Raw genomic sequence first — 12,030 nt, 5'->3', positions numbered from 1 at the left:
GGGCATTGAACCGGTGACCCTGTTGCTCAGAGTTCGCACTCTTGAGCGAGCTCTTAACCAATTGAGCCACTTGGCCAGCCCCCATTTGTGGTTTTTATGTCCACAAATTCTTTGATATTCTTCCCTTCAAGAAGAGGAGGTGTATTTTCCTTCCCTTGAACGAGGGCTGAATTTACTAACTCACTTCTAACAGTAGAGTGTGGCAAAAGTGATGGTATGTGATGTCTGAGGTTAGGGCATAAAAGGTAGTGTGATGGCCAAAACAATCTTGAAAAAAAAAATTGAAGGACTCACACTTCCTGACTTGAAAACTCACTACAAAGCAACAGTAATCAGAACAATCTGATACTAGCATAAGGATAGACATATAGATCAACGAATAGAATTGAGAGCCTAGAAATTAACCCATATATCTATGGTCAATTAATTTTTGACAAAGGTGCTAAGACCATTCAATTGAGAAAGAATAATCGTTTCAAGAAATGGTACTGGGACAACTGGATAGCCAAATGCAAAAGAATGAAGTTGGACCCTGTCCTTACACCATATACAAAAATTAACTCAAATGGATCAGAGACCTAAATGTAAGAGTTCAAATTAAAACTCTTAGAAGAAAACATACGGGTAAATTTTTGTGACCTTGGATTTTGGACAACAAAAGCACAAGCAACAAAAGAAAAAAATAGATAAATTGGATTTTGCACAAATTAAAAACTTTTGTGCTCAAAGAACACTACAAAGAAAGTGAAAAGACAGCCAGCTATAGGATGGAAAATATTTGCAAACCATATATCTGATAAGGGACTTGTATCGAGAGTATATGTTCTTCATATAAGGAACTCTCACAACTCAATAATATAAAGAAAAATACCCCAATTTAAAAATGGGCAAAGAAGGGCCAGCCGAGTGGCTCAGTTGGTTAAGAGTTCACTCAAGAGTGTGAGCTCTGAGCAACAGGGTCACTGGTTTGATTCATGACCTGAGCTAAGCTGCCGCTGAGCTGCCAACAGGTGGCAGGATGGCTCAGCTAAAAAAATAAAAAATAAAAAAATAAAGTAGGCAAAGACCCTGAATAGATATTTTTCCAAAGGCGATATACAAATGGCCAATAAATAATGCTCAACACCACTAATCATAGGGAAACGCAAATCAAAACAATGAGATACCAATTCACACCCAATATGATGGTTATAATAAAAAAGTCAGATAATAGCAAGTATTGATGAGCATATGAAGAAATGGGAACACTCACACACTGCTGGTGGGAATGTACAATGGTGCCGCCACTTTGGAAAACAATCTGGCATTTCCTCAAAATATAAAGTTGTCATTTAACTGGCAATTCCACTCCTAGGTACATACCCAAGAGAAATGAAAACATGTGTCCACACAAAAACTTGTACACAAATATTCATAGCATTATTCAAAATAGCCAAAGGGTGGAAAGAACCCAAATGTCCACCAACTGATAACTGGGTAAACAAACTGTGATATACCCATACAATGGAATATTGTTCAGCCATAAAAAGGAATATAGTATTGATACATGCTACAACATGATGAACCTCTAACACATTATGGTAAGTAAAAGATGCCAGTCACAAAGGCTGTCACATATTATATGATTCTGTTTATATGACATGTTCTGAATAGACAAATCTATAGAGACAGAAAGTAGACTAGTGGTTGCTGTGGGAACAGGCCTAGGGGGTGATAGCTAAAGGATATAAGGATTTTTTTTGAGTTGAAAATATCTTAAAATTGATTATGGTGATATTGCACAACTCTGTGAATATGCTAAAAATCACTGAATTGTACATTTTATATGGGTGAATTGTGTGGCATATGAGTTATATCTCAACAAAGCTGTTGCTGAAAAAGAGGGTTGGGTAGTGTAGCTTCTTTCTTTTTCTTTCTTGGATCGCTCATTCTGAGGTTTCCTGTCAACAAATGAGTGTGACTAGATTCCTCCAGCTCCCCAAATTCCTGTGACTCACAGTAACAGAGATAATAAATGCTTGTTGCTTTAAGTTTGGGGGTAATTGGTTATGCAGTAATAGATAATTAATATACCACTTATATAAAAAAATATAAACTGTTTACATTTGCTTGTATATTAATATTTATGGGATTTTTTGGAAAGGATACTCAAGAAACTGGTAATAGTGGTTGCCTCTGAGAGGATCATTGGAAGATGAGGGCAAAAAAAAGACTTACGTCTGATTGTATACCTTTTTACCTTTTGAATTTTGTATCATGTGCATGTATTAACTTTTCCAAAAAGTAAATAAATGTCTGGAAAATTTGTCAACAATTAAAAAGAAAAGTCAACTATCTGCTGCCTATATGTAATGTCTAAACTCCTCACCATGGCTTAGAAGGCCTGCACAATCCATCTCCCCAGTCTCAAGTCTCACCTGTCCTTGCCCTAATTGCCTGTAGTCCCTGAATCACACTGGGCTATTTCCCACCTCCATGCCTTTAATCATCCTGTCTTTTCTGCCTGGTTGCCCTTCTCCCTCCTTCCATCCCATAAGACTCAGCTCAAATGCTGTTACTTTTTAGAAGACTTTTCTGGCTGTCCTTAACTGTGTCAGAAGTCCCCTTCGTGGGCTGGCCGAGTGGCGCGATGGTTAAGAACTGGCTTGGGACGCCAGAGGGCCCCGGTTCGGATCCCACATATGAGGGCCAGTGACACTGNCTGGGAAGAGCGCAATGATGGTGCCAACTTGGGCCAGTGAAGCAACGTCCTCCACAACTAGACTGAAGAACAAAAGGACAGCAACTTTTCTGTTCTCCTTCCCCCAATTCCCCAGCACTGTTCCCATCCCCCAACCCCCCAATAAAAACAATTAAAAAAATAAAATAAAAGAGTTGGCCTGGGACACCAGCACTGAGCAGCAGGGCCCAGGTTCGGATCCCACATGAGGGCCAGTGATGCTGCGCCCTCTACAGCTAAGATGATGAACAACAGCTCAACCTGGAGCTGGGCTGCTGTGAGTCGCTGGCGACAACGTAGGCTGCAGCCCCTGCTGCAGTGGGCTGCTGTGAGCTACTGTGAGTGGCTGGCAGCCAGCATGAGTGGCTGGCAGCTGGCATGAGCTGCCGTGAGCGGCCGTCCAATGGTCAGCAAGCGACTGCCTCACCCAGGAAGAGCGCAATGATAATACCAACATGGGCCAGTGAAGCAACTATGACTGAAGAACAAAAGGACAGCAACTTGTCTGTTTCCCTTCTCCAATTCCCCAACACTGTTCCTCTCCCCCAATTCCCCAATAAAATCTTTAAAAAAAAGAAAGAAAGAAAGAATGAGCTGGCTGAAGACCTTGCTGCTTCAAGGCACAGGCAGAAGTGCAGGGTGCAGCGTAGGGTACAATTTCTCAACCTCAGTGTTTTTTGACACTTGGCCTGATAATCCTTCATGGTGGGGGACTGTCCTGTGCATTGTGAGATGTTTAGCAACATCCCTAACCTCTGCCAACCAGGGGCACCACCACCCCCAGTCCTAATAAAAAATGTCTCCAGACATTGCCAAATGTCCCCTGGGGAATAAAATTGTCCCTGGTTGAGAACCACTGGTATTGGGAAAGGGGTCCTAGAATGGGACGTCTCTATCCAATTACCCTACAGCCCACTGGCTATCCTTGTTCCTGGCAGCCAGGGGGTGTTGTGACAAAATTGAGATTAATAATACTAATATTATTAATAATGTGATAATAATGTTAACAAATAGTATTGAGTGCTTAACTATGTGCCAAGGTGCTAAGCTCCTGATATTCATTTCATTTAATCCTACAACAAAATCTATGAGGTGGAAAAAGGAAACCAGGGTCATTTGCCATAAATAGAAGGAAATTATCAATATAAATATAATGAAACCAATACCATGGTCTTAGATTCTAGCCAGGTACTTTTGCCTGCCAAATGCTCTGAGCCTGAGGGCTGCTCCCTCGTTTAAAAGACTTATGTGTGTGTGAGAGGAGTTAAAGTCACACGAGCACCAAACTGAGACTTTCTCCTTGAAGTTATAAAACACTGCCTGCCTTGTACTGCCTCGACAGGAGGCTCAGCTTCTTTTTTACTGTGAAGATTTAGGCAAAGTCAATTTACCTCTCTGGACCTCGGTTTCTTCATCTGTAAAATGGGGGTCATGACATCTACCCTACTCGTTTCATAGAGCTTTTGTGAGAATCAAATGACAGAGAAGAGGAGTGGCAAATTAATACGGGTAAAGTGGGGACGGGTCATGGCAACTCTTGGCAGAGTGGGAAAAAATCAAGCAGAAACAAGCCTCTTTCGAGATATTCAAGAAATGTTAACCGTGACTGCCAGGAGAAGGAGATAGTTTTACATAAAACCATGATAGAAACCAACAGTGTACTATCTGTTCATTCCTTCTTCCTTACTGTTACAGCCCCAATTATTTATTATTATTATTATTTTATTTATTTTTTTAAGATTTTATTGGGGAATTGGGGGAGGGGAACAGCACTGGGGAATCGGGGGAAGGGGAACAGACAAGTTGCTGTTGTTTTGTTGTTCAGTCTAGTTACGGAGGACGTTGCTTCACTGGCCCAAGCTGGCACCATCATTGTGCTCTTCCCCGGGTGAGGCAGATCAGTTGCCGGCCTCTGGACAGCTACTCACGGCGGCTGCTGGCCACTCACGCTGGCTGCCGGCTACACACGGTAGCTTATGGCAACCCACTGCAGCAGGGGCTGCAGTCTACGCCGTCGCTGGCGACCCACGGCAGCCCAGCCCCTGGTCGAGATGCCATTCACTATCTTAGCTGCAGAGGGCAGTGTCACTGGCCCGCATATGTGGGATCCAAACCAGGGCCCTCTGGTGTCCCAAGCCAGTTCTTTTTTTTTTTTTTAAGATTTTATTGGAGAATTGGGAGAGGGGAACAGCGCTGGGGAATCGGGGAAAGAGGAACAGACAAGTTGCTGTTGTTTTGTTCTTCAGTCTAGTTGTGGAAAGCCAGTTCTTAACCAATGCCCCACTTAGCCGGCCCTATTTTTTATTTTTATTTTTTTAGCTGAGCCATCCTGCCACCTGTTGGCAGCTCAGCGGCAACTCAGATCGGGCTGTGAATCAAACCAGCAACCCTGTTGCTCAGTAGAGCCCCAATTTTTAGCNCCGGGAAGAGCGCAATGATGGTGCCAACTTGGGCCAGTGAAGCAACGTCCTCCACAACTAGACTGAAGAACAAAAGGACAGCAAGTTGTCTGTTCCCCTTCCCCGATTCCCCAACACTGTTTCCCTCCCCCCAATTTCCCAATAAAATCTTAAAAAAAAAGAAGTCCCCTTCGTGCCCCCAGAATACGTTGTGCATGATTCTGTCAAATCATGTGTTGTACATGTGTGATGATCTGTTTTCTTCCCTGCTGCTGCCATGAAACTATGAAAACATTTGTTCCTGGGAGTGAAGACTATCAATCAGAATTCCCAGAACTTAGCACAGTGCCTGACACAGAGAGGAGGCTTCAGTAAAGGATTGATGTGAGAGAAAAAGGAAGTGGGTAGGAAGGGAGGGAAGGAAGGGGAAAGGAAGGAAAGAAGGGAAGCAAGGAGAGTTGGGGAGAAAGAAAGAAAATGAAGGAGGGATCAAGGGAAGAAGGAAAGAAATTCCCCCATTGTGTAGTCAGCAGTGTCATGCACATCAACAAAGACTTATTGGATGCATAAAATCCTAAACCAAATCTGAAACAAACAGCAAGAAATGTGGGTGTGTATTCTATGCTATAGTGACAGGAGCTCCTGTCATTTCTGGGCCTAGCCCAGAGACCCTGCTGATTAGGACACACATCTAGAAGGCTGGAAGTTCTCACCTCTGGCTTAGCCCCTGCTGCCACCTCCACCTTCAGTCTCCCCCAGCTCCCACTCGATCTCACACACTTTGTTCTCAGCTGTGACTCCAGCACCAGGCAATGCCTGGCACATAGTAGGCGCTCAATATTGAATGAATTGGGATCAGAATCATCTCCCTTCTGTGGATAGAGGATCTCACTTTGTGACCATGAACGTGTCTCTTCTCTCTGGGACTCAGTTTTTTTATCTGCAAAATGAAGGAGTTGTGCAGGCTGATTCATAAGACCCTTTCCAGCTGAGAGTTTATGACTTTTCAAGGCCTTTGATCATCCCCACAAGTCCAAGACTCTCCCACAGGAGCATCGAGGACTCCTCACAAACTGCTCTTCACTCAGATGATGTCACAGGAATAAAACTGACCATTTATTGAGTGTTTACTGTACACCAGGAACTATACTCAGCATTTTATACCTATCATTTTGTATATTTCTTTCTACCACCTCTGAAGTAGGTACAATAATCATCTTCATTTTACAAATAAGAAAACTGAGACTCAGAGAGGAAGACCCACTTCTCCAAGGCCACACAGCAGGGAAGTGACAGAGGGGGAATTCTAAGTCCTCTGCTCTTAAGCCACTACTCCCCACTGCCGCCTTGGACCCTCAACCAGGCTTCTAACCTGAGTCTGTACTCCAGCCAGCAACCTCCCCTTGGCTAACCTCACCCAACCCCCAGATAAACGTTGAGTGCATACAGCTAACAGCTGTAACTTGTAATTTGTGTATTTACTTCCTGGGTTTCACTTCAGTGATAAGAACAGGTTTTAGATCCTTTTGGACTTGTGTTAAGTTTCATCCCCTCCTTTCATTAGTTGTGTGGCCTTTGGGCAAGTCACTTTAACAGATGAAGATTAAATGACATAATGAATGTGAAAATGTCTAACATGTAGGCTGGCACATTGTGTCTTCCCAGTAAATGGGAAAGACCAGGTAAAGAGTCCCAGAGATATCCCGAGAATCCCTGAAAAGCTGACCCCTAACTCCATACAGGGCCACCTGGATCTTCCAGCCTCTCTGCTTTGCATTTGGTTGGTAAATGCAAATATATCACACCACTATCCCCAGCATAAATGCTCCTTTATAAATCCTTGAGCTTTAGAGTCAAACAGACGGAGTTATAATCCTGGCTCCACCACTAACCACCGTTATGACCTTGGGCAAATGGCTTTTGCTTCTTTGAGGCTCAAGGTGTTCTCATCTAGAAAATATCAATAAGGGCACCTACTCCATAGGATTGTTATGAGGATCAAATAACAGTATGCATGTAAACGTTTAGCAAATGATCAAGCATAGAGTAAAAGCTCATAAATGTTAACTACTATTTAACTACTATTTCCTGAATAATAATAAATGTCATAGCAACTTCAAACTGCTATTGATTAAAGTCAAATTCCTTGACCCACTATCCAGAGCCTTGCACACTGGCCCCATCATTCCTTCCTGCCCTCTCCTCCCGCTATTCCCCTATGTGGATGTCACACTCAATGCAGACGTGGCATCCTCACCTCTGTGTCTCTGCCCATGACCTTCCTCTCCATTCAGAATGCTCTCCCACACCTCACACCTGCCTTGCTCAAGCCTCAACTTCCAACTGAGCCAGCAGCCTCCTCGATTGCCCTGGGTTTCCATTTCTGTCTGTACTTGTCTTATCTACAGTATCCCTCTTCCAGTGGTCATGTTTGACTTCTCTTTGCAGGAATTGATCTTTCTCCACTATCAGTCCATATGTTACAGGGATGGGCGTGTGGCTGAGGCCTTAGACAAGTCATGCTGATTAATTAAGAGATGAACACTTGACCAAAGATGAGCCAATGAGAATCAGTCTTGGGACTTTTGCTAGAACCATTGAGTAACAGGTGCTCTTTTTCCACAGGCATTGCTAAGCTGAATAAATGTAAATTCAGAGCTGCTAGTACCCTGATTTATCACCTTTAAGAGAGAAGTGGACTTAAGAATGAGCCAACACAGAGGAACCAAGAAATCGAGGGAGACATATTTTAATGCCATTATTTAAGCATCTGGATCCATTCATGCTTGAAGCCATATATTCTTGACTTTTAAGTTATGTCATTATTTTATTTTAATTTATTTTGAAGGGGCCAACGCTTGTTGAATACCTTGAGGTGCTTATTTTGAAAAACCATCTCTGCTGCATGACCATCATATTTTCCCTTCTCCTTCTCACCCTGGAAGGCTCCAAACTTTTTCCTAGTCTTCATCAGCCTTCCTCCCCCATCCTCTGGCCCCCACTTTCCCCAGCCCAATTCTCTTCCCTGCCTGCAATTAGGCAAATGCCCAAGTTGCTGAATCTTTAAAATATGTCTTCGATCGAAATGCGGGTGGGGGTAGGGGACTCTAATGGATCCTGGAAAATTGTCTCAGCAGTTCTTATTCCCAAAGGCCCTTCTTTGATTGTTATGTTAAGATATCTATCTTAGCCAAACATTTCAGAGGGTCCCAGAAGCTCATTCTCTTTGGGCATAGCACCAGAACCCTTCCTGCATTGGGTGGTGGTAGGGGACAGAGACCTGTCCTCCAGAGACCCATTTGCCAGGTGCTGTCAACCACCCACATTTCAAACATTGGGTAGACATTATAAACAGCCTCCTCCTGTCCTCCTTTATCTTAGCACAGAGCTTTAAAGTTTACAAGATACTCTTTCACTTGTTCTTGGAATCCCTTTCACTGTTTTATAAACAAGGAAACTGAGCTTCAGAGAAGTAAAGTGAAACCCCAAGTTAATGATGTCAGAAAGTTAAAGGTCAAAGTCGGATCTCTTGATTCCCCATCTCATGCTTTTTTCAACACCCACACACCTACACACATGCTCACACCTAGAGTAACTCCTCATTTAGATAATTATTTCCCATAAAACAGCCAACAGAGACTCTCAGAGACTCTAACATAATGCTAACCTATCAATAAATACAGTCGGCCCATATCCAATCACACAATCCCAAAGACCCAGTTCTAAGGCTCTAGCCCCTGCCCCAAGGTGTCTCTCTCTCATAACCTTCCCCCCTTCCCCCAGTGGCTGCTGAGGGAGAGCCAAGGAGGTGTGTCTTTAGACAGATGAGCAGAACCTGTCTCTGACTCCTCCAAGAAGGGGTCCTAGAAGGGAGGAGCCCCCTTCCCCAGCGCCTGTTCTAGGGGTCCCTCCCCCGTCCCTCCCCTACCTGCCAAGAGCTGCATCCAGGCGCAGATCTTGTAGACCGTGGCGGTGTTGCAGAAGAAGAAAAGCGCAAAGCAGGTGATGCAGCCGAGGATCAGCACCATGGAGAGCAGCACGAAGAAGGCGGCCGCCTTGAAAGCGCCGGACGGGATGGTGCTGAAGTCGGTGAAGGAGCCGCGGCAGGTGAGCTCGCGGCCCGCCAGCCCGCTGCCCACACAGTAGTGGAAGAGGCCGAAGTAGCCAGGCTTGGGGGTGCTCACGCTGTCGCCCACCCAGTAGGGCTGGATGAAGACCACCACGTTGATGATGGCGAAGCAGATGGTGAAGATGGCCCATAGCACGCCGATGGCCCGCGAATTCCGCATGTAGTGCTCGTGATAGAGCTTGGAGGCCTCCTGCGAGGGCAGCATGGTGCCCGGGGGCGGGGCCGGCAGCGACGGCGGCCGCTGACGGGGGCCGCCGGCCCGGGACCGACCGCCGGGTTGCCGGGTGGGAGCTGGGGACGCACGCGAGAAGCAGCCCTGAGCCAAAGAACTCGTGAGAGCAAGGCCTGGGCGGAGCTGGGGAGACCCGGGGGCTGGTATGGGGAAGCTAAGAGGGGGTCATGACAGTGTTGGGTTGGTGTCTGTGGGGAGAATTGGCAAAAATCTCCAATTGGGGACTTAGGAAGGGGCCGTGTGAAAGTTGGGGGGCTGGGATGAGAGGGCTGTGATGAGGATTTGGGCGCTGGAATGAGGGAGTTAGAAAGCGGTCATGGGGGAGTTGGGGAGGGAGCTTGGGGGCTGGTATTGGAGGAATAAGAGGGGCGCATGGGGAGATGGAATGGAGGCTGGGGACCGGTATTGCAAGATTAGCAGAGGGGTTGTATTACGGAGCTCGGAAGGGAATGGTATTAGGGATAGGTATTAGGGGTAGGAGGTCTGGTATTGGGTGTCTAGAAAAGGGCTGTGGGGATGGGGTGGGCGCTTCAATAAGGGGGTAAGAAGGGGAAAGAAGGGGCAGGTACTGGGGGATTGGGAAGGTGATATGGGGGCTGGGAGAGGGTGGGGAGGCTGGTATGAGGGTCTAAGAGGACGAAGTGAAGGGATCAGGATAAGGCTATAGGGGAGTCGGGGATGGAACTGCAGGGTCTGGACACGGAGCGGGAGGATTCGAGGGGTCCTTCAGAAGCCAGGGCTGGATGTAGGCTGGGAGGGAGCTTAGTATTGGCGGGCCAGGGCTGGGGAAAGGTTTTCCAGGCCAAGGGGACGAGGGACCTGGGCGGGAAGGCAGCCTGGGCTGCGAGGAGGGGGCGGTGGGCAGGGGCTGTCCCCTGGACGCTGGAGAACGGCCGGGCCCCGGTAGGGCCGGGGGTGGGGGGGCGGCTGCCCCGCACCCAGGCCGGACGCGCACCGAGGCTGCGGCTTCGGGGAGGGGGTGCGGGGAGACCAACCTGGGCCTGGTCCGGGGCAGCGGGTCCGGGACTGGCACAGCCTAGGCGCCGCGGCTCCGCGCTCCCAGTAGCGGCTGCCTTGGCCCAGGCGGGGGCCGCGGCGCGGCCTCCATCTTGCTCGGGCTCTCCCCGGGGCGCGCTCCCGCGCCTAGGCGGGCGCTCTCGTGCACCGGCGCGGCAAGGCGAAGGCGCGCTCCTGCCTCTGCCGTGCGGGGCGGAGCGGAAAGGGGGAGGGGTGGCACGGTCCCCGACGTCCCCCAGCCAGAGCAATAAGTCCCCTCCACAGTAGGGCTCTCTGGTTTGGGGGACCCCCTTCTTCCAGCCTAGGTTGTGGGGCTGTGGGTCCCCGCAAAGCCCATGGGAATAGGGGGAGGGGCCGAACGGGGTCTTCTTTGATAGGGTTTGAACTGATCTCTTCCTCCCAATTACCTTCCCTACAGCCTATCACAGTACCTCAAGTTGCACCATTACGCTTCTAGTCCTTTGGGTCTTGGAAGCGTTGAAGGTTCCTAGAGTCTCCTAGGAAACTGCCAACACCCTTGGGAGAGGGAACCCCCTAAACTGTTAGCAGCCCACGCCTGCGGTGGGGATTCGTTGGCCGCCAGCGCAACGAGCCGGGCCTGGGGAACAGGACCTAGGCGAGTATCCGGAGAAAGGAGAGGAGGCTGGTAACCTGTTGGTTTCCCTCCCACACTCTCCCCAGTGCCTGGCATGAAGTGGGCACATCATAAAGAACAAAGCATCCAAATCCAGGCTCAAGGTGAGGCAGAGAACACCCTGGGGGGCAATCCAAGGGCGCCAGGGTGGGTCATTTCTTTCTCTGCAAGAAAACAGCTTTGGCTCAGGATCTGCGAAGGTGATCTGGGTTGCCTTTGGTTCGGACAAGCTCTAACTACTACTAACTATCTCTGTGACCCTTGCACTTGCGCTCTTTGACCCTGTTTCCTCGTCTGTAAAGTGGGGGAGATTAAACCCACTTAAAAGTGGAAGGGGGGTTGAAAAATAATCTGTTAGTAGGTTCCAAATACTGGACCCCACACAAGGGTCGGTCTGATGAAATTTACATCTATCTGCAAATCATCATCATCAACATCATCATCATCATCACATCATCATGTAAGGCTGCCAACTGTCTTTTTTGCAGGAGGAAAAAGGGACTAGTTGTTGTTTTTCTAAGATTATGTACTTTCTGCTATCTTAGTGCAAAAATTCCCTTTTTAAAAGAAAAGGTGATGATAGTTCGTGGAAGGTTTTTTTAACGTCCTCATTGGGCAAAATAAAAAATGGGGAGTGTCATTTTCATCATCCCCACCCCCCCAAAAAAATGATGAAATCCCACAATTTGGGCAACTCAGACCCATGTGAGGTCATGTCACCTGAGCACAGAGTGCTCAATAAGTTTGGTTACCTTCCATTGGTTCTTTGCAGAGGGTATCCTGATAGTCCTAAGATACTGGAATCATAAGCTGCAAGGGGCTGTGGAGAGAGTCTTGTTCTACACCTCCCACCTGACAGATGGAGAACAAAGGTCGAAGAGCGGGATTTACTTATACAAA

The 12,030-nt window shown here is 47.3% G+C and overlaps 1 protein-coding gene across 1 annotated transcript in view; it reads right to left on the bottom strand.

The window, feature by feature from the left end:
* LHFPL4 (LHFPL tetraspan subfamily member 4) overlaps positions 1 to 10,558 on the bottom strand; it is a 36,581-nt gene extending 26,023 nt beyond the window's left edge. Inside the window, exons 1-2 of the mRNA XM_019651020.1 lie at positions 10,475 to 10,558; positions 9,047 to 9,538 (exon numbers count right to left, since the gene is read on the bottom strand). Coding sequence (XP_019506565.1) covers positions 9,047 to 9,452 — 406 coding nt within the window. The 5' untranslated portion in view covers positions 9,453 to 9,538; positions 10,475 to 10,558. The remainder of the gene's footprint in view (positions 1 to 9,046; positions 9,539 to 10,474) is intronic.
* Between the last annotated feature and the right edge of the window lie 1,472 nt (positions 10,559 to 12,030).

This window comes from Hipposideros armiger, unplaced genomic scaffold (assembly GCF_001890085.2).
Source record: "Hipposideros armiger isolate ML-2016 unplaced genomic scaffold, ASM189008v1 scaffold_152, whole genome shotgun sequence".
Lineage (NCBI taxonomy): Eukaryota > Metazoa > Chordata > Mammalia > Chiroptera > Hipposideridae > Hipposideros > Hipposideros armiger.
This window is presented reverse-complemented; position numbering and strand designations above follow the sequence as displayed.